The sequence below is a fragment of the Meriones unguiculatus genome, chromosome 2 (genome assembly GCF_030254825.1).
Source record: "Meriones unguiculatus strain TT.TT164.6M chromosome 2, Bangor_MerUng_6.1, whole genome shotgun sequence".
In the NCBI taxonomy this organism is placed as follows: Eukaryota; Metazoa; Chordata; class Mammalia; order Rodentia; family Muridae; genus Meriones; species Meriones unguiculatus.
The window spans coordinates 26,062,293-26,085,454 of NC_083350.1; the positions used below are offsets into that span (position 1 = coordinate 26,062,293).

At 42.7% G+C, this 23,162-nt stretch overlaps 1 protein-coding gene across 4 annotated transcripts in view; it reads left to right on the forward strand.

Moving 5' to 3' along the window:
• The window catches only part of Piezo2 (piezo type mechanosensitive ion channel component 2), a 358,636-nt gene that overhangs the window by 254,640 nt on the left and 80,834 nt on the right, over window positions 1–23,162 (forward strand). For all 4 annotated transcript variants that reach the window (XM_060377179.1, XM_060377181.1, XM_060377180.1 and 1 more), the window contains exons 8-17: window positions 2,600–2,762; window positions 5,860–5,979; window positions 8,253–8,291; window positions 9,691–9,829; window positions 11,780–11,928; window positions 12,904–13,134; window positions 16,922–17,045; window positions 18,577–18,863; window positions 20,154–20,302; window positions 21,615–21,788. In XM_060377179.1, coding sequence (XP_060233162.1) covers window positions 2,600–2,762; window positions 5,860–5,979; window positions 8,253–8,291; window positions 9,691–9,829; window positions 11,780–11,928; window positions 12,904–13,134; window positions 16,922–17,045; window positions 18,577–18,863; window positions 20,154–20,302; window positions 21,615–21,788 — 1,575 coding nt within the window. The remainder of the gene's footprint in view (window positions 1–2,599; window positions 2,763–5,859; window positions 5,980–8,252; window positions 8,292–9,690; window positions 9,830–11,779; window positions 11,929–12,903; window positions 13,135–16,921; window positions 17,046–18,576; window positions 18,864–20,153; window positions 20,303–21,614; window positions 21,789–23,162) is intronic.

A 23,162-nucleotide genomic window follows, 5' to 3' on the forward strand; every position in this document is an offset into this window, starting at 1 on the left:
ACAGCCATCATCACTTCCGTGTTGTAATTCAGCCTTAAGTGTCTTAATTCAGTTAAATATGTTTGCACACAAAACCTTCTTTACACAAGGACTACCCTGAAGACAAGATGACAAGAAATTAGAATTTGACTGGCTAGAAAAACAGGGCCCACAAACTGAAGTTCAGATTCTTACTACAAATGAAATTGTTCTGTGACATGATGAAACTTTACTGTGGAGACACCAGCAGTCCAAGGGGTGTCAGGATAGGATTAGGCTCAGTAACGCCCAGTGACATATCAGTAGTGAGATGGAGTCTTTGGTCTCACACTGTCGTCTCTGGCTTCCCACCCCCTCCTCAAACCCTGTCAAAATCATACAAATTTCCTCAGGGTCTCTCCTCTCCAACCTCCCCATGTTGTCTCTTATTGATGAACCGCCCCAGCAGCACAGGTTCTTCCTCACAGACTTCCACAGACTTCCCCACTGCCTACCCTTGACACTCAGACACAGAAAGGACTTACAGCCCTCACTGAACAATTTCGTAAGAGAAGAATGTGTGATGTTTAGTGACCTCGCGCCTGAATGGAACATGCTAGAATAAAAGATAGAACATGTGCTGGACATGTTGTTGCATGAGGCAGGGCTATTTCTGTCTTCAAGGCCAGTCTATATTGGGAGTTCCAGGCCATCCAAGGCTGTATAGTGAGATCCATTTGAAAAAGAGAGAGAGAGAGAAGGAAAAGGCAGTGGAGAAGGAAGAGAAGGAGGAGTGAGAGGAGGAGGAGGAGCATGAGGAGGAGAGAAGGACAGAAGGAAGCTGGTTAGGAATTTCTTTTAGAAACAGTAAAATCAGGGGGCTGGAGAAATGGTTCAGTGGTTAAGAGCACTGGCTGCTCTTGTAAAGGATCCTACTTGGATACCCAGCTCCCATATGAGGGCCCACAACTGGCTGTAACTTCAGTCCCAGGGATCTGACTCCCTCTTTTGGTCTTCCTGGGCACAAGACATGCATATAGTGTGTAGACATAGATGTAGGCAGAACACCCACATGCATCAAATAAACAGATGTTCAAAAGAATCATTGCAAACAATGGGAAGGCGTGAGCTCACCCACACGGAAAAGCTTAATCACTTATTTATGTCTTTGTAAAAGAAAACTGCATAGCAAAATGGATTTTGTAATATGTCACATTTTCAACACTTCCTAAGAAATCATATTTTGCACACTTTCCCATTATGTAATCAGGAACATAGTAGAAATTAGCATTAGAAATAAATCACTTCACATTTTAACAAGTACCATAAAGTCCTCTTTCAAACCAAGTCATTAATGACCAAGCTTTGAAAAACTCCAATTGCCCATTTGACAGAGATAAATTTCATAGAAACCCTACCATATATGTGACTTTTGTGTATGATCTGTAGAACTCTGACCAAGTTCAATATTTGCTTCCATAATATTGTCATTCGTGCCAAGTCTGACCTGAAATGAAGTGTTTGCTTAATTAGCTGGCCTCACTAGCATATTATTACATATTCGGCATTTCAATAAGTCCATGAATTTGATAGGGCTAATTTTCAACTGAATATATGAATTTTTTAAAGTTGTGTTAAGATTTAGTGCAATCTGCATTTTGAACCAACATGGAGATCCTGTGACTAATGCTGGTGTCAAATTCGCATACATGCTCGCATGTGACAAAGGTAGGCTCTAAGCAACAAAGGCATATCTTGGGAAATGGTATTTTCAATTCTTAAAACTCCATCCTCCCTTCCTCCCTTCTTCTCTTCCTTTCTTTCTTCGCCCCCTTTAAAGTTTTGTTTTACATGTATGGGTATTTTACTGCATGTATGTGTGTGCACCACATGCATGCAGTGGCCATGGAGGCCAGAAGAGGACAGTGAATCTCCTGGAACTGGAGTTACAAAGGGTTGGGAGCTGTCACCTGGATGTTAGGAATTGAGCCTAGGTCCTCTGGAAGATGAACAGTGATCCCATCTGCTGGGTTATCTCTCCAGTTTCCTCCCTTTCTTTTTTAGCAGGAATATTGCCACCCTTTAGTGTCCACTCCAATTATAACTGTGATTCCCCAATTCTTGGTGTCCTTGGTTCAGTTAAATATGCCTGCACATAAACCCATTTCTCTACTGGGTATATCGTGAAGGCAGGATGACAAGATACATTCCCTGTTCAGAAGAACTTAAAATTTAACTGGCAGAGAAACAAGCCAACACAGTAACGGTAATAAAAATTCAAATTATGATACCAATAAAATAGTTGCGAAGCATAAGGAAAATAGCGCTTTGGAGACATCTGAAGCCCTATGGGTCCCAAGGAGATAGACAATGAGGCTGGGTAATATCAAGTCGTAAGATGGAGTCTTTGACCTAACTTCATCATTTCTGAGCTTCTCCCCACCTCAGCCTCTCACCCTGGCAAAATCCTAACGGCTCCTTAGATTTCTTTTCTCCCTCCTACTAGCTAACTTATAATTGTGCACGTATGTTATATGTCTCAGATATGTATTATGCAATTGTGTAGCCACGTATCTATTCTCGAATGTGTTAACTTGTCACAGTTGATTACAGCTGTCCACATTTCTTTGTTTTTGAATAGGTTGTTTGGGATCAAATCCGTTATCCAAACAGACTGCTCCAGCACCTGGAAGATCATAGTAAACCCAGAACTGTCCTGGTATCACCACGCCAACCCCATCCTCCTGCTGGTGATGTACTACACCTTGGCCACGCTGATCCGCATCTGGCTGCAAGAGCCTCTTGTAAGGATCTAGAAACATTTCCTAATTGTATCTGCAAAGTACCTAGAATCTCGGGGAGACATCGTTGTCACCGCCGTCCGTCCACTTAATACTCATTTCAGCAAAGAGTTGTGTTTTACACACACTGGTGCAATTCTACAAGTATTGAGTGACTGCAAGTCCTATCTGAAGAGAGGCCAGCTCCCCGTCCTCACCAGTGTGTGCTGCTACAAGTGGCAGTTGATAACAATAATGAAAGATTAGGTTTTACTTGCTGCTCACTAAACCAACAGGCAGTATGCTGGCTATTTTTCTATGTCCTTCTCTCCACCCATTACATAGCTAAAACATGAGCACTGTGCTTGTCTCATAGCACAGTAAGGGAAATGAAACATGGGAGAGAAGTGTTCAGACGTCACACACTCACTGAATGGTAGAGATTGGACTCAAGCCCACTTTTGGCAGCAAAATTAGTCTTAGAGACTATACGAGCCTTCACACCAGTGTTCTCTGACACCCAGGCCTCTGAGGATGAAAGCCGTCATAGAAGTTTAGCTCCCACTGGTTGGTGCCCATGGCTTCCACTGTGAGGCATGGGGATTGGGACATTCCCCTTAAGCATGGCACTCTAGCTTGTCCACTATAGGAATACTAACCGAGGACATGGAGCTTTGGACAAGAAGATCAGTGCTTGTGCAGTTTCCCTTTCTTCTGGGTTCTCTGTCTTCTCATGTCTCCTAGATGGATGGACAATCTGTTGTAAGGCAGGGGATCTCTGCACAGAAGAGATGCCTTTCTCCTTTCCACCTGCAGGGGGCACTGCTCATGTGTGCTGAACGGAGGCCAAGATGCAACCTCCTTGGAATTACTACTAGTCTTGGGCCTGGGAGCAGTTTACACTTTTCTCTTTCCTCCTTTCATTCTCACTGAATGTGCTAGAACTACATAGTACCACTTTCAGGAGACACATCTTAAAGGTCGAGTGTGTAATGCACTAATTTAGGGGCCAATATGAAGTAAGACAACAGTAGACAAGGCCCATACTCATTGAAGCTATACATTCTACAATGGGAAAGGAAACAGCTCCCACAAAGTAAATGCAATTCAAATTAAACAGTGTCTGTGAAACTGGGTGAGGCACGTGCTTCCTTCTATCCCTGGCAGAACCGCCACCTGCAGAAAGAAATGAGAATCTGTCTCCCTGCTGCATGGAACTCTGCTATCCTGTCACATAGAGAGCGGCAGTAATTAAAACAAGGGTCTCCGATCTCATCCTTGTTAACTCCATTTGTGTGGATGTCTTCCTGTTAGGGCACAAGTGATGGATCCAAAGAAACAAATTATTTTATGAGGTCAGAAGGAAATAATCATCTTGTGTTACACCTTTCTCCAATTCCTTTTTTAAGATGGACCATACTAATAAAATCCTTTAAGATTTTGTATTATGTTAGCTTCTTCCACAAACACATGAGTATGTATATATGTATATATACACATCATCTATAACATTTTTATGTTAACACTTAAATTGTATGAGGGGAACTACTTCTGACCAATGTCATGTACATTACAGAAATTAAGACCTTCCAGCAAAGCTACATGGAACCCCATGGCATTCCATGTAGCCACCAAGGAAATGCAGTAACTTGGTGACAGCCTGTGCTTTCCTCAGGTTTGTGTGATACTCTGGTGTTAACGTCAGGGACCATCTCTGGATTTGGGAAGGTAGAGAAAGCTGGAAAGGCAATCTGAGCTATAGGCTCTGCAGGCAACATCGGCATTCAAGCCAGCATCTGCAGGGGCAAGGGGAACACGGCCCTTAGAACAAGCACCAAACATTTCAATCTGCAATTTCTATGGGCCAAGGCCAAAAAGTTTCTTATTGAAGTGATGTAAGAAGACAAGAGATTAATCGCACCATAGTTTCAGAAGCTCTGGCTCATTCGGTGAAGAGTGCCAGCTATCAACTGTGATAGCTGTCAAATGCTGAGGTGAAGGTCTATTAAACATGGAATAGGGGGTGGGTAGGAAGAGGAAGGGAGAGCATAGCAAGAGTTACATACCAGAAGGATGCTGCTCATCCAGCAATAGGGTTAGGTCTCAAAGAACCCATCATAAATTGAAAATACTCTTCAGTCAAGAATGTCTTTACAATGCAATAATAAGCTATGATGACCTACTTTGGACATACGCAGAATACTCACCCCGCAATTTCCAAAGCCACATATTGTAAGGACTTCTCAGAGTAGTGTGGAATATTATGCACCACTAATGATAGTACCTTGAATGTTAAACAAAACAGAACAAACAGAACATCTGTGAGAGTTTACCTTTAGCAGTGGGTTATTGTAAGTTAGAGCGCCATTTGTACTGAATGCATTAGCACTTCCAGTCATTGTGAAGTGAAAAACGACTAGGTTGGCTCCTCATAAAGTGGGGCTATGTCTACGTGGCTGTTACCTGGCCTCTGGGAGGTAGGATCCTTCCTTTGGGTACTCTGCAACACACTGGAGCTAAGGCTAGGCAGTGAGTCCAAATCCACACATCACCCTGACTAGCTCTCTTTTTAAGGGAACACTTTTGTTGGAAAGGCATCCAGGTTCATTCAGGGCATTCTCTTCCTTGTCACCCTGTGACAGCTCCAGACGAATCTGTCTTTACTAACTATCATTTTTCTGGGCATTGTGACACACGTCTGTGCTCCTGCACCCCAGCACTCTGGAGGCTGAGTCCAGAGAACTGTGACTTTAAGGCCAGCCTGGGCTACAAAACAAAATCCTGGCTTAAGAAGGAGCTTTAATGAAAGACTCACCAGTGAGTGGCTTCCACTGTTAACTGTGTGCTTTTTCAGAAGGGCTTGCCCTAAGAACCAGAGATAGGGCTATTTTCTGGTGCAGTTTAGAATATACACGGAGAAGTCATGGATACTTAACATGTGAAGCTTTAGCAGAATCAGAAAGCATACCGTAATGGTGGGTCATCTGAAGGAGGCAGTGGATGATGGAGTCTTGATCAAATCCCACCTATGCCACACCCTAACTTGAACACATGGGACAAATGCAATGGTTTGCAGCTCTGCCTTAGGAAATGCAGCTGCTCCCATGATTCTGTGTTTCAGGTGCAGGATGAGATGGCGAAGGAAGATGAGGGCGTCCTGGACTGCAGCTCCAATCAGAACACAGCAGAGAGGAGGCGGAGCCTGTGGTATGCAACCCATTACCCAACAGATGAGAGAAAAGTAAGGCACTGCAAATCCTTCAAGTCTGTGCTTTGTTGTTGAATGTGGGATTTAATGCTAGTGCTCAGCTCACGCTGCTTCTGGCTTACAGAAATAATTTGATTTAAGTGGCTACTTCCAGAACCCTTTGTCAGAGCCAGAGGGTTCCCACCAGATCCCAGAAGAGAACAATTTTATATCTCCATCACTTGGACAGGAATCTTAAAAATAAATAAACCCTGACTTTTTTTAAAAAAACAATTAAAATATTTAAAACAAAAATTAGTAAATAAACTGTTGGCACTGAGAGGATAGCTTCAGGGTGGACCACACTATGGCAGAGTTGGTACCTGTGATGAGTAGTTGATCGCAGTGGTAACTCCGTAACTGACCAGGAAGGCCCAGGGAAGGCCTGCGTGCAGCTATGGGCCTTTTACTTTTCAGGCTCCGGCAGGGAAAGTGTTGGCTCATGTAGGTCCTGCAGTGTGTAAGCTATACGTAATTTATCACTACTGCCAGTCATCTTGAATTAATTCTGGCTGGTGCTGTACCAACTCAAGAGTCTCTTTGCAATGTTCGTGTCCTGGACGGGGCCAGCAAGTTACACCCAGCCTTTTAGAGAACCGAGGAGGCTGATACATTCAATGGCAGATGAGTTTCTTCGAGACACACAGCCCTGTTGTCAATGTCACTGTCTTGTGCTTAGAGGGGGCTGGGAAATGGGGGAGCTCCTGTGAGGAGGGACAGAACCTTGGAGCAAGTGGGATGCACCACAGGGTAGGTGGAGTGCTTCGTTGCACAGGCGTGGTGCATGATGGGACATGATGATACCTGAGGGTTTCCCCTTGTTTCCCCAGGTGTTATCTTGCCCATTTCACCAAGTCGTAGTGACAGTTTAGTTCAACCACATGCAAATTAAGTCCCATGGAGCTCAGAGGGTCCCAAGACCCTGTCAGTGAAGAAAAGGTTACAACTATTTCTGTTGAAATGTTGAAAATCTTTGCCTAATGGCTAAGAAGTCATGGTGCCGAGTGCAAAGCAAAGCCGAGACCAGAATACATAGTAATGATTGCAGAGCCACTCCCCCATTCCTCACCACTCCACCACACCATCACCATCACCATCACCATCACCAACAACCACCACCACACCATGATCGCCACCACCACCCACTACCCCACCACAAACAACAACCACCACAAAATTCACCATAACCACCACCAACAACAACCATACCATCACCACCACCACCACCCACCAGCACACCACCATCAAGGCTGGGCACACACAGAAAACAAAATAAAAGCCAGCTTCTCCTAAGAACATCCCCGATGAACCAGGGTGAACAGGAGCCAAATAAAACGTGAGCATGATCCATGTCCTGGACATTGGTCCCGTAAGATTACAGTGACCTCGGGACTTCTTACAGCCTGTGACATAGGATGACAGTATCACAGCACAAAACGCGGTTCAAGTGTTAGGGTCACGCTGTTGAAATCTCTCTAGAGCAGCCTAAGTGTGCCGTGTCTGTAGGTTCCACAAGAGGTGCAATCACACGCTTGGCCATCGCACCCGCTTAGACTCCTGGCTGACTTCCTCAGACCCATCTCTAGGCCTCCAAGCTCCACCCATGGCAAGAGCCCCTTGAAGGTGGATTTCGCTTGCCTTTTATACCATCTTTCTGCAACACCCTTTCTACTTTTCGATGTATAAATGATCTTTGAGTTTCCACCTGGGACAGTCTTGAGTGTGCTAGCATGCTGTGAAGTTTGTAGCTTAGGAGAGGTAGGCTACGCCCTACAGTCTGGGAATTACACTTTGAGCTTAGCGTAATTACAGTCTTCGGAAATGTGCCTCGTCATTAAGCAGCACATGACTAAGTCAGTTTTCTCAAATGTTCAGCTTGAATTATGTTCCCTTTTAACATTCTGCACAGCAGAGCAGGACATCTGAATAGAATGTCGTATACAAAGTCTGGCAAGGTCCTGATGAGAAACACGGAGTGTGCTAAAGTCACTGTAAGGCCGAAGCTCACTGTGTCCGCAAAGGTGTTTGTAATCTCATAGCTTATGATCGCTTGTCTGTATACGTGAACATCAGAGTTGGAAAATGGTTCTGATAAGCACTGGCATCCAGTTCAGTGGTCGGCTGTGTTTTGGCATGAGACTTCTAACATACTAGAATGCAGCTAGTTAGAGGCTGGGCTTATGTATAGAGAAGTGTACAGATGGAGATGTACTTTAAACTGCTTCTCGCTCACCAATTAACACGCTGTCCTGCCTTGCTTTTTGCAGCTTTTATCCATGACCCAAGATGACTACAAACCATCTGATGTTAGTATATCCTTAGAATTGTCATTTATGCTTGTGTAAGTGACTCCAAGGTGACAAGTGGAGTTAGAACATTTGAGTGTGTTTGAATTATCTAGAAACTCTATAAATTGCCTGTAAATTCTTTCAGAAATTGTATCAGCTGTATTACACTGAAAATTTGACTCATGGGATATGAGATTGAATATAACATACAAAACACATGCATACTTTGAAAAAGGCCCTGTTTGGAGCATTGTTCTTTTTGTGTGTATGTATGTATATGTGTACATGTGTGTACTTGTTTGTGAATGTGGGGAACATGTGTGTGTGTATATGTGTGTGTGTGTGTGTGTGTGCACGCATGTGGGTATGTAGGTAAATGTGCACGTGTGTAAGTGTGTGTGTGTGTGTGTGTGTGTGTGTGTGTGAGAGAGAGAGAGAGAGAGAGAGAGAGAGAGAGAGAGAGAGAGAGAGAAGAGAGAATGGAAGCCAGAGGACAGCCCTGGGTGCTGTTCCTCAGGAAATGCCCCCCCCCCCCCGCTGTATTTTAAGACAGTGTCTCTCACTAGCCTGGAACTCTCTTTTGTCTGTGGTGGCTGGCTGTCTCTGTCTCCCTAGCTCTGAGACTACAGGCCATGCCAGCATGTCTGGCTCTCTTTGCATATGTGGTCAGAATCAAATTCAGGTCTTGGAAAGCAAGCACCTCACTGACTGAGTTGTCATCTCTATTCCTATTGGTCTGTCTTGAAAACATTTTCATCTGAAGCTGTGCTAATTATTATATAAATAATAACTTATATTATTTATATATAATATATATTTTTATATAATATATAATATAATATATATTTATATTAAGTTAACCTGATGCCTGAATGTATATATATCTCAAGTACGTAATGCCAGGGAGATGGGAGGAAAGGAATACCCAGGTATTTGCACTTACTGAACTGCAGCCCTGCAGTTGGGATGTCTTACCTGAGACCTGGAGAGCATTTGCTTAGTCCTGTGTAAAGCAAGTGAGGTCTGGATTAAGACCAGCGTGGATACCTGGGAAGGTATGAAGGACCTCATAGCCACATAGCCGAAAGGTGTGCAGCAGAGAAAGGGAACCTTGATCAGGAAGGGCCCAGCCTTTCTCAGGAATTGTGTTTATAGCGAGGACAGCGACTACCACACGATCTGTAGCGGGAGTGCGGAGAGATTGGGTATGCACGTTACTGTCGGAAGTCTGTGGAGACCGAATTTGGAGAGAGCGTGTGGACCCACCTTGATGAAAATACTTGGGGATGCATTAAACGGTTCAGCCTCCAGCCAGCTTTGCATCCTGGGTTGTGCATGCTGTTTGGGAAGGAAGAGGACCGCCTGCGGGGAGGCCAGGCTGCAATCACCGCTGTTGCCTTTTCTGCTCCCTTGGCAGGGCCTGCTGGTGACGGTGAATGGCAACCCCGTGGACTATCACACCATCCACCCCAGTCTGCCTGTAGAGAATGGCCCCGCCAAGACTGACCTGTACACCACTCCGCAGTACCGGTGGGAGCCCTCGGAGGAGTCCTCAGGTATTGCCCCACCCCGGAAGTGGGCAGTCCTGCCTGGCCTGGATGCAGACCAGGCTGACCTCAGGCCTATAGTAGATCCCTTGCCTGAACCTCCCAAGTACTGGGATTGGTGAGCAGTTTCACCTGGCAGCGTGTTAACTTTTTCTAGCATTAAACCTTTGCGCATGTGTTTGTGTACAGATGCGTACGTAGATGTGTGTCCATCTGGTTAATATTTTAAGAGTCTTTTTTAAGAGGATGCTCTTTGGAGTCCATTAAAAATAGGAAAAGGCGGGGTGATATCCCCCAGCCCTGCTGAGGGGAGCCAGGTATTAGACAGAGAGTCTTGGAACGTTGGCACAGGACCCACTAACAGATATTTTAAAGGTGCGGCACAGAGAAAGGGGACAGATGTTGCCTGAAGCAGGGAGAGGGAGGAGAGAGCAGAGAAAACAACTTTCCCTAAGCAACCACTACAGCAGAGGTCAGAGGCCACTTACAGAAGACTCCATGGAGCTGGTTGCTTGGTGACCTCAGACGCTCTCTCTGGATAGCCCAGAACAAGAGTCACAGAACTACATGCTGAAATTTGTAGATACCTCTAGAATGCTATTCTAAATTTTAAGAAGAAAATGTATATCAGAACCACAAGTATTCAGTACGGGAGAAACCTGGTGAGAGCCAATGTCTGCCAGGGAATACAAACTCAGGTTCTAGAAACGTGCGACAAATGTTCGAAAGGACCACACAGGAGAGTGGCCAACGCTGACAACTAGGCCTGTGAAGGTCCAGTCAGAGAAGTGATTATCATCTACACTTTACATACACACACACATACACATGTACACACACAGACACATGCACAAGATACAAAGAGTAATTCTCAGGTCCATTTGATTTATCCTTTCCATCTCTGGGCATGATCCGTGAATTTGACCACAAACCCTAAGCTCATCCACCTGTAATGTTGGAGAAATTAGAGATGCTGGACTTTTGCCCAAAAAGCCTGACTGCGCCCTATGGAGAAGAAACTTGTAATCACCGTGAGTGGTTTGCCCTCATCGTACGGTGCCAACTCTGTTCCTACTTATTAATATGCTTTTTTTTTAATTTTAAGCAAGAAAGTCAAAAGAAACATCTGACTCTCACTGACACAGATCAATATTTGGTCCTATAGTTTCTCTGGGTCAGGTATCTGGAGTGACAAGGCTAGATCTTCTGGCTTTAGATCCAGTCAGGTTCTGGTCATTCTATGGCTAACTAAGGTTACCATCTGCTCTGAAAGCTTGCCTGAGGCAGAATCTTCTTTTAATCTCGCTGGAGAGCTGTTAGCTGCCCTGACACTCCAACTGATGGCCAGCTGATGGCCAGCCAGACATATTAGCTCCTGGCTAGCTCAATATCTCCACTGGAGAAGTCACAACATAGTAACTGGCTTCTCTCTAAAGCAAGAGAGCAGTTGGTTAAGAGAAGATGCCTGAGGTGAAAGCCATATTCCTTTTAAACCAGATATGGTTGGGCTGGGAGTGTAGCTCAGTAATACACATTTGCCTAGCTTACAATGATCCCTAGATCCACTGGCCAGCACCAACAAAAACAAAACCCCAAAAACAACAACAAAAAAACTAAAAACAAAACAAACAAAAGAATCCTAAATCTGGGAAGTGACAGTCCATCACTTTAAGAGTGTTCTGTTCAAGGGCAAGGTAGACAAAGTCATGAATACCACAGGGTGGAATCTCTGAAGACAATCTTGGAGGGATCCCCTGCACTCTTCAGTGGAGACTTTCTTCTCAGCATTCTTAGGCCATTAACCTCAGCAAGCAGAACTCATTGCTTCTGTCCAGAGGCTGTATTCCTAAATCGGAAGACTCTGCCCCAAATCACACATGTGATGGAGTGTGGAGGCTCCTGTTGTGACAGGTGTCAGCCACATGCACACTTAGTCATATAAGGTGTCTGTCTACCCAGAAAAGAAAGACGAAGAAGAGAGCAGGAGGGAAGACTCAGAAGGGGAAGGGAGCCAGGAGGAGAAGAGGAGCGTGAGAATTCACGCCATGGTCGCCGTGTTCCAGTTCATCATGAAGCAGAGTTACATATGTGCCCTCATCGCCATGATGGTGAGTACTTGCAGCAGGCTCCAGAGCACAGGAGGTGCACACCCCAAGCCTCTCAGCCAGGGAGCCAGACTGACTTCATTTAGCCCCAGCCGTACCCAGAACACATTTCAAAGGATCTTTTCACAAAGGAATGCAGGATGAGAGAGTATGGAGTTAGGCAGCAGGTTTCCTGGAGTTAATGACACCCATGAGTCTGATTGGCAGGTTGTTCTGCCAGCTGTCATGGAGACAACACTTCTCAGTCTCTGAGAACTTAGTGGCAACAAGGAAAATGCATCACTGGTCTGAAGGATCTGACCCCTAATTTGTCCTTCTAGGCTGGAAACTGAGGCTGGCCTTTGTTAACTTGCCCTCATTGTTCCGTGTTCAGATGCCTAACGTGCAGTTGCTTCCTGCAAAATTTCTAATTTCTATCATGTCTTGATCTCAATTTCTGACCCTCAAAATTCCCGTTTCTCACCCAGCTACAGCCCACACTCATCATGACCATAACTAACCTCCAGCTCCACATATTGGGAAAATAAATTTGCTTTAATAGTGCAAAGTAAGCTGGGGGTGGTGATGCACGCCTGTAATCCCAGCATTCAGGGAGACAGAGGCAGGCGGATCTCGTGAGTTCAAGGCCAGCCTGGTCTACAAAGGTCTACAAAGCAAGTCCAGGACAGCCAGGGCTACACAGAGAAACCCTGTCTTGAACAAACAAAAAAACCAAACATATTTTTCAAAAAATAGTTTTTACTTTTTATTTCAAAGTAACATTTTGAGTAAAAGGCCTTTGACTCTTCCCTAAAGCAAGCACAGAGCCAATGCCATGTTCATCCCTCTCCACTTCCTTTCTCCCCTCCCCCACCACAGGCTTTTATCCACCCACAAGTCTCTCTTCCTCTCAATGCTGCTACCTTTCTGTGTGCAGATAACTTGGGACTCTCGGAGCCTGTTGTACTGACCGCTGTCCTTTGTCCCCTGGCTCTGCAGGCCTGGAGCATCACCTACCACAGCTGGCTGACGTTTGTGCTGCTGATTTGGTCATGCACACTGTGGATGATTCGCAACAGGAGGAAATATGCCATGATCAGCTCGCCTTTCATGGTTGTCTATGCAAATCTGCTGCTGGTGTTGCAATACATATGGAGCTTTGAGCTTCCAGAAATTAAGAAGGTCCCTGGATTTCTAGAAAAGAAAGAGCCAGGAGAACTTGCTTCAAAGGTAAACGGACAAGAAAACAGGAAAGAAAGAAAAGCAATAATGAGCGTAATCATAGCAAGCAAGTCTTCATGGAAGTAGCCCCTGAATGACTTTGACATAGAAATATCACAGATCTAGAAACACACTAACTCACTTGGACACCTCTCCTAGCATTCAGAACTGAGGAATGACCCCAAGGAGCTCACCATCCCACCATTGTGCAACATTGCTGGCCTTCGTGTTTTGTTTTGTTTTTATTTGTTTTTGCTTTTTTTTTTTTTTTTTTTTTTTTTTTTTGTGACTGAGTTCTACCATTGCCAAGTTTAGGCCGAACTCACTTTGGAGCCCAAGCAGGACTTGAATTTAAAATCCTGCTTCAGCCTCCCAGAGAGCGGAGATCAAAAGCCCATCAAGTCTGGCACAGTCAACATGCCTGATACCATGCTTTTGGTTTGCCTTAGAAACCACAGTCTCTCTACTCAAAAAGAAAAAAAAAATCATAGAATACAGTTTTTGTAAGTTGAAATGTAGTAGTCATTAGATATGATCTCTGTAACTTAGTATTTCCTAAGTGAGTTTATTAGTAAATCCTTTACAGCATCAATTGTATTACTTTAAGTTCTTCCTGTATCAGTAATTAGATGTAGAAATGGGATTATGCGATGTGAAATAGGAAGTGCAGCATAAAATACATGGAGGAACTGTAGAGTTGTTTTGACAGGTTAACAGCTTGAAAAAATCAGCTTCTTTGCAGGTGCTGTTACAGGTAACAATTTACTATGGGCAAAACCTTTCCTAATATATTCTAAAAGCATTTTTTAGCAGCAGAAATTATGACACCTGCTTTTTTTTATTTATTCTGTTTTAACTTGTCTTCACCTGAGGCAAGAACCTGCAATCATTTCATCACCTATTTATTTTCTTGAACCATTTTAATGGCTTTGATTTCAGAAGATTACAATGACAACTTTCTATCTGTTTTATGAACAAAGTCCAAACATGCATTCTCTACATGTTGAAGACATTAAGACAACAACAACAAAAAATCAGCACATATTTTGAATGAACCTTCAATTGTTTTTCTTCACTAGACAAACAGGAAACTTCATATCTCAAAACAAACAAACAAACAAACAAAAACCCACAATCATATAAGGTGAAAGAGTCTCTTTCTTGAAGCCACGATTTACAGGTGTCTGGGCATCCCCCATCCTCATGGCTGATACACTTGGGACATTTACTTAGTGAGTAGGCTAAGCAGAAGATGGGTCCTCAGAGCAGACTTTTTGAATTGGTGTTAAAAGGTGAATGTCGATGACCCTCTATGTAATGGACCATGAAAATCTCATTCGTTAGAGCAGCTCCAAGGCCTGTCCCACCACGGCTCTTCTGCCCAGATGTGCCCTCTGATGAACTCCTCATAGTGCTGCCACTCACAGCTTACCTCTATTAGACAACACAACTGTCTAGTCTTTTTGTATGGGACAAAATTCAAACTCCACCTTTTCAGTTACTGTGGCTTGACCCAGAACAGCAGAGAGATATTCGGGAAAAAAAACAAAACAGTTCTTTCGACTAATCCGTAGGATTAAATACTGTCTGTTCTAAAATTATTAGTTCTTGGAAAATATGTTATTTTAGAAATAAATTCATGACCTTTTTGAAACATACTGTTGGAGACAAAGTTCTCCTTCTAGATAATTCTGGGCTCACAAAATCTCCACCATAATGAGATGACGGCACATGCATACCAAGTCAGGAGCACAGGTCTGTAGTCCTGCCAGTTCAGGAGGCTGAGGCACATGGATCTCAGATTCAAAGTCTTCTGGGGCTACAGAATAAGTTCAAAGTCAGTTTGAGCACCTTGGTGAGACCTTGTCTCAAAATAAAAATTGATGACAGAGTTGAGTACAGGTCAAATGGAGAGGGCATACTCAGCCTTGGGTTCAATCATCAGTTCTGCTAAATAGCTAAGCAAGTGAATAAATAAATAAATAAATAAATAAATAAATAAATGTTACTGACAAACAACATATCACCTAGATAATACCTGGGAATTAGCATGACACAAAATGAGGAAGAAAAGAATGTGGCTTTTGACCTCAAAAAGATGTACCCCTCAGAACAGTAGGACTGAAGCAGTCTGGAGAATTGTCAAAGTCTGGCTCTTGCTCCTAGACAATCTCAAATTATTTCCTTCAGGAAAAGCCCCATATGCTCCTAGTTATTTCTAACCTCTGACTACATGTTAATGAAACAAGTTTTCTCAGTTTTCGGCTATGGTTCATTTAGTATAGACTTCCAAAATTATAATGCCGGATTTCTGAACCACCAGTCCTCCAGTTCTTGTTTTCACTTGTCTCTACATGCTTACCAGGATTTATTAGTACTGATTTCGGTTGAAAGCAAAAGATAATTGGCATAGATGACTTTGGAAGTGAGTGAATAATGCAAGAAGAAACCAACTCATTCTTAGCTTTTATTTTTTTTTTCATTTCTTTGATAAATATTTACCGAAAAACTTTTCTGAACCACAAGGTATCATATCACATCCACTAAGAAGGTCAGAATCAACAAAGACAGACCAGTGTTAACTGAGCTGTGGAGACACTGGCGCCGTCACACAGTGCTGGTGGGGATGGAAATTGCTCCAGCAACTGGGAAATATACATGAGTCAGTTTCTCCATATGTCAGACACACACAAGATGAGCAGTACCAGTTGTAAGTTTACATAACAATCCAAGACAGGTGAAAACAGAGAGACATGGGAAAACTTATATGAATGTCAGTAGTAATATTATTCATTGTAGCCAAGAAGGCAATTTAAATGTTCTCAACTGATGCGTACATGAGCAAATGCTTCCATCTTTATAAAATGAGATACTGTTCCCTAACAAAAAAGCAAACAGGAATGAAGTGCTAAGTACTACACTGTGATGAAGCCTTAAAAATATTAAGTAAATAAGTCATTGACAAAAGAGTAGGTACTGTATAATTCTCTCTACTTAAAATGTCCACATTATGTTGATAAGTACAGACAAAAAGTAAATTAGTCATTGGCTAGAACTAATATTTATATAATATATAATATATATATGTATGAAGGAGTGACAGAAATTGTGCTGCTTTGTGGGGAAATGGAAACATGTGAAAACAAATTGCAGCAATGCTTGTGCAGCCCTGAAAGCTGGCTAAAGCCAACTAAGTAGCACTTGGATATTCTTGGCCTCTAATGCAGAGCCTCACAAACACCGAGCGTCCAGTTTACCACTGGTCTCTATCCCTTCTCCATATTTCAATAACTCTATTACCAAAAAGAAGAAATGTCCTACTATGTGCTATATTCTCTAGAGAAATGAGCTCCTTGAATCAGGAGTTTTTCCCAGCCCCAAGAGAAGGTCATCAGAGACTTGTAGGAGCTTGGAATTCTTTCTTAGCCGTTGCAAGATGAACATGAAGAACTTGCTGGTATTTTCTGGGATGAAAAATTCTTTCTCCTACCTGTGTGATTCTTCAAAATAAGGAATACTTAAGAGTCAGAGAGCTGTTATACAAGACACATTGAACTCTATCGGGGCTTGACTGTCAAGAGGAAGTCAGTCCAATGGCTGAAGTTGGTTTTCTGTTCAATAGAAATTGCTTATCGTCCTGAGGCCTTTGACGGTGCTACACATAACCATAGTATGTGGTGATGCTTACATGCGAAGGGTTTGATAAGTAGAAAGACATGTATACTGTGCTCCCACAACCACGGGGAGAAAGCACCTCACATGCTTGCTGATCCCATCTCATCTACTTGACTTTCAGATTCTCTTCACCATCACATTTTGGCTGCTCCTGAGGCAGCACCTCACAGAGCAAAAGGCTCTTCAGGAAAAGGAAGCACTTCTGTCTGAAGTCAAAATTGGAAGTCAAGAACTTGAAGAAAAGGGTACGTACGGGGGACTGCAGTGGTGGCTTGGTGGTTAAGAGCTCTGGCTGCTCTTCTGTAGGACACAGGTCAATTTTTAGCACCATGTGGTTGCTCACAACTGTCTGTAACTCCACCTCCAGGAAATCTGATGCCACTCTAGCCTCTGCAGAAAGCAGGTAACCTCTAGAGTACACACATGAACCCAGAGGGAACTTTTAAAAAAAAATGTGTTAACTTTCAGAAAGGTGATTCCCCAGTGGAAGACAACACTAAATACAAGAGAAAATTTCTGTAAAGGCATACTTCTAGTCTTCTAGTGAGAATCTGAACCAATGAATTAACTCAAACCTTTTACATTTAAATTCTTGGCTTTTTCAAAATAGGAAAGAAAAGGAGATGGGGGAAAAAAGAATGAAAGAAGGGAGAGAGGGAGCAAGGGTGTCATGGTGATTTATTATCGTGTCTTTAGCTTTGGTCTTTCTGTATAGATAAAGGAAAAATTGCTCACAAAATCCCTAGGCAGATGAATAAGTATGTTCGTTGTTTGTAGAATGGATTAGATGATATTGAAGAAGTATGGGAAAACTCAGTGATTTGTTATGAGGCTCAGTGATGAAGAGTGCATAGTGCTGATGGAGACAGCCTGACTTCATTCAGTACAGCTCATAACTGTCTGTCACTCCAGCTCCAGGAGATCTCCTGCCCTCTTCTGGCCTCTGCTAACAATTGCATTCATGCACACATACCATCCTCTCTCTGTCAAACACAAATAAAAAAATAAAAATAAATAAAAATAAATAAACTTTGTTTAAAAGAAATTAAGTAGCACCATATGAAAGGTAAGCACAGGACAGAATAGCTGGGCTGGCAACCCTAAGGCATTAAATGATGAAAACACGCATCCGCTAATACTGTTTGTTTAGTTCTTAAGCCTAGTCATTGAGTCTTGTTTCAGCAACAATAGTCTATATGGCTGAAATCGTGTCTATCTGAGCTTGAATATCTATTCCACACAATGATTTACTATTCAATATTAGCCCAGAGTGGTTAATTTGGCATAAACAGTCTAACCCCAGTTTTACTCTCCTTGCTCTGAGAATCTACTGGCTTCTTGAATAAACTATTCAAATTTAGCTAGCTTCAGAAAGACAATGCAGGTGACTTTGACAATATTTTAAATGACATGTTGCTTTGAGTCTCATTCTTATACTGCCCATATTGTCTATAACCATGAAACAAATTAGAACTGGAGATGGCACCAGAGTTTGATTTTGGTTATTGTTGCACCTTTAACTTTATATTGTCTGACTCTCAACACTGACAATGTAAGAAGTATGACAGAGAGATCAGCATAAAACATTCCTGTATATACTCTGTGTTAGGAAAGTTATAAAAACCATCAATTAGTTGTCAGTGTTGCCTTATTTTTTAGAGCCATCTAAAAATTATGTAATAACTCAGAAAACAAACTGTTCCATGTCCACATAAGTCGCCCACAACCAAAGCATGGCTGTAGTCGGGAGTAATGACATGGCCTTCTGTTTTGAAGATGAGGAGCTCCATGATGTACAAGTGGAAGGAGAGCCCATAGAGAAGGAAGAGGAAGAGGAGGACGTAAAGGAGGAAAGGCATTCGATGAAGAAGGAAGAGGAAGTGGAGGAAGATGATGACCAGGACATCATGAAGGTGCTGGGCAATCTTGTGGTGGCCCTTTTCATCAAGTACTGGATCTATGTCTGCGGAGGCATGTTCTTCTTCGTCAGCTTTGAGGGGAAAATCGTCATGTACAAAATCATCTACATGGTGCTGTTCCTGTTCTGTGTGGCCTTGTACCAGGTAGGTAAGCGTGTGCCCAAGCTGTGAGTTCTCACACCTGACCCAGTAGAGGTGTGAGTAGAGGTGAGTTCTCTCCAGAGAGACAGGCATGTTCTAGAAAATGGTTGATGGCGCTCAGGATCCTAAAGTCAAGAATGTGTTCTCTCTTTCTCTCTCTCCCCCTCTCTCTTTCTCTTCAAAATTTCTATTGGGTTAATTTTCATAGCCTCTATCCCATAGCAATATATTTAAAGTAATCTTTTAGGGGATTAACTATATCAATCCTTTATTCTATAGCTGGTAGTTCAAAGCCTTGAATTATATTAATAAACTGAATTGTAAAGAACTAGCGGGGAAAGAAAGCCACACAACCAGTATTTAAAAGGCTCAAAGTCTATACATCTCAATGAGCTTCTCTCCAGTTAAAACAGCCATTCTGAAGCTGTGGAGCTTCACATTAGATGTTACACATCCACTATCAAGAATATCTTAGGCTCTTAAAAATTCAAAACCATGACAGTTGAAACTAGAACTATTTTAGACATTTAGTTTAGATTCTTTAAAATTAGAGATAAAATTCATGTTTTCCAAACTGCCTTGATTAAAAAAAACAATCTTTGTAATTAGATCATATTTTAACATTTAATAATTTAAGAGCAATGCAAAGATAATCTTAAGTAATTGAGAATTCTTCAGTTTGCTCGTATTGCAGGTTTTGGAATCAGAAAACTGCATTTTTTAGTGTGAGCGAGTGAGTGTGTGTGTGTGTAATACAGCAAGAGCTTTGGTACCATAAACTAATGACATTAAAATGAGTTAGCCTCCCCAAACACTTAGTTGAACTGATGTTAAAAGGGAGTCCAAAAATACATACTAGAGTAACAGTAAAATATTTCCTCTTGGCCTCTATCAGAAAACCTAAAACTATGACAATACCAAGAGTTCATTGCATGTGAAAATGAGGGTTTGAAAGTGTTCTCAGCAGAAACTGATGAACTCTTGAATGCCTCTAAGGTATGAGGGATGTCCTCTACTGACTATTGTACAGTTTTGCTCCCTGAACACAATATTGAATTTTTGAAATGGGTGAAGTTTCCTGTAAACAGCAAAAAACACGATGGACCATTGACACAATGAAACTCCAAAAAGAACCTTAGAAACCTAAGACAAAAAAAAAGACTACATTTCCAAGGTTCCTCTATATATGCAGTGCCTGGTTTTATTAAGCTGAACACCTATATGAGCCATTTTTTCCCAACCATTTTTTTTTCATTTTCTCATTCCATTTGCCCTTCCATGTCTGACGCGCAGGTGCACTACGAGTGGTGGAGGAAAATTCTGAAATACTTCTGGATGTCGGTGGTCATTTACACTATGTTGGTGCTCATCTTCATATACACTTACCAGTTTGAAAACTTCCCAGGCCTGTGGCAAAACATGACCGGTTTAAAGAAAGAGAAGTAAGTGCTTTTTTGCCTGGGATGGGGTGGCAAGAAGACAGAACATGTTGGAAGTCCCGATGTGCATGGTTCCCGCAAACTTTGTGGACAGTTTTAATAAGGCGTGCTGCTATGGGTACCTATAAGACCCTCAAAGGCAAGTTAGAGAGCCCTGTTCCCCCGTCAAACTCTGACTGTGAAATGTAGTGGGGTTTCAATGAAAACCAAAAGGACAGGTGAAGCCCAGGTGCCAACAAATAAACAAAAACAAACAAGAAACTTAGAAAAAAAAGTGGGATTTTGAGTCTAGGATGAGCATCCTAAGTAGAAAGAACAGAAGACATAAAGGCTGCCAAGGCAAGATGGAGCTTGTCTTGGGATCATGAGAACTGAAAGGAAGGTCACCTTCTGGGAGGATGGGAAAAGACAGCAAGACAGGTGGGATAGCACAACAAATGCCCCAGACATGACACAGCAAGAAGTTTGAGTTTATTCCTGCAATTTTCTTAATCTTGGAGGCTCCTGGAGCAGCTAAGGAAATATGATTTACGAGGAACAGAAACAAAGTCTTGTCACATGCACGGAGGAGCAGCTTTCCTGTGAGAAATGGCAGGTTCTTCCTCAGACCAAGTAGAGGGTAGAGCCAGATAATGGCTGTATGTGTTGGGTGGAGAGAGTTGCCCAGAGGCACTCAGGAGGTGAAAGAGTATGCATGAGTATGATGGGAACAAATGGGGATACTTCCTGATGTCTAAACTTTGCACAAGGCAGATGTATACATCATCCAATGGTCCATAAGAGGCCAGAGTGGAGAACAGCTTTGCCAAGGAAGAGGGAAGCCCAGGCCACTGCTGAATTTGAAGTCATGGTGGAGCAGCTTCCCAGTAGAAGTGTGGCTCTGTTTGCTCATGAAATCATGGTGCTGTTAGTAGCCATTTGGCAACAAAAAGGCAGATGCCTTCATATGGAAAGTGATGAGACTGACCAAGAAGGGTGTGAGCAAAGGGAGCTCAAACTGAATCTAACGGCATTAGAGTCTAAACGGTACACAGGAGGTAGAGGCCAAAGAGGAGACCTGAGATGTGTGATTCATTAACCTCAACATGATTAGAAGAGGACTGGTCCTGGCATGGAACAAGGACAGAGGGGTAGCTGCTGCTTTCTGCTACAAGGAGTTGTTACTGACTGCTGTGAAGTCAGGATTGACAGGAACAGTAGGGAGAGAGAGAGATGAGGGTTAGAGGCTAAGAGAATGCCTGTTGTGGCTTGTGAGGGTGAGGATAGTCTGTCGTGCCCAAAAGGCTGCTTGCTCTTGTTCTGTCTTCTTGGGCAGGCTCGAGGATCTCGGCCTGAAGCAGTTTACCGTGGCTGAGCTGTTCACACGCATATTCATCCCCACTTCCTTTCTGCTGGTGTGCATCCTACACCTCCACTACTTCCATGACCGGTTCCTGGAACTCACAGACCTCAAGTCCATCCCCAGCAAAGAAGACAACACCATCTACAGGTAAGCAAACCAAAGAAGCCTTTCCTGTCTCCTGGGAGTCAGCCTGGTACCCTGCCTCAGCTGGAAGCCAAGTCCAGCACTCTAACTTAGACTTTTAACCTTGACCTTGAACTGCTCATTGATTGGGTGTGTGTGAGAGAGAGAGACAATCCCAGGCAACAGAGCCATTCGATTGCCCAGCACTGATCCTCATGCATACTTTCCCCCATGCAGATAGGGTGGACAACCCAAACTCTCTGATGTCACTTCCTATTTCCTTTAATGATCATCAATGCTTGAAAATGACTTGCGGTTAGAACTGAAGGAATTCCATAGACAAATCATAGGAGAGAATTTACCCTCAGTGACACTTGTCAATTATTGGAAAATATCATGGATTGATTATTTTTATATTGCTGTGATGCCTATGGCTAAAAGTATTTAGTATTAAATTGTGACAATACACATGCTGGATTTAACTATGGACACTCGGCAATTTTTCAAAAGTTATATTCAAAGAATTTAGAAACATATTTTAAGCTAGGCCTGGTGACACATGTGACACATGCCTATAATTTCATCACTTGGGAAGCTGGCAAAGGAGGGTATGTAACCACCAAGGCCAACCTAGACTACAAAGTGAATTAAAAGCAATAAATAAATAAGAAAACAAAAACAGAGAGAGAGAGAGAGAGAGAGGAAGGAGGATAATAGAGAAATATTTTTGTTTGTGAAATTTAACTGTTAATCATTGCCAATGATGTCTTACAATTTATTTTATTTGTTCCTAAAGCTCTTTCTTCCCTTAATATGTAAATTTTTCTCTTTAAAATTTCTTCCTGTTTGTAGAAACTGTCATTATTATTCTCATTGCCATGTGTCTGGGTTTTCTGATATATAATCAAATAAGATATAATTTGTAAAGAAGAGTATTTTCAGGACCATAGTTTTACTGAAGACAAAAAGCTTAATAAAGGTTTTACCACACTAATCACCGGTGTTGGCTAGTTTTATGTCAACTTGACACAAGCTAGAATCACCAGATAGCAGGGAGCGTCAATTGAGAAAATGGCTCCAGGAGTTCCACCTGTAGATAAGCCTGTCGGGAATTTTCTTAATTAATTGAAGGGGGAGGCCCCAGACCATTGTGGGTGGGGCCATCCCTGGGCTGGTGGTCCTGGGTTCTGTAAGAAAGCAGGCTGAGCAAGCCACAGGGAGCAAGCCAGTAAGCAGCACCCCTCTATGGTATCTGCATCAGCTCCTGCCTCCAGGTTTCTAACCTGCTTGAGTTTCTGCCCACATTGTTTTTAATGGGAAAAACTCTCATATGAAACTGAGTGAAATAAACCCTCAACTTGCTTTGGATCAATGTGTTTCATCACAGACGCCACCTAA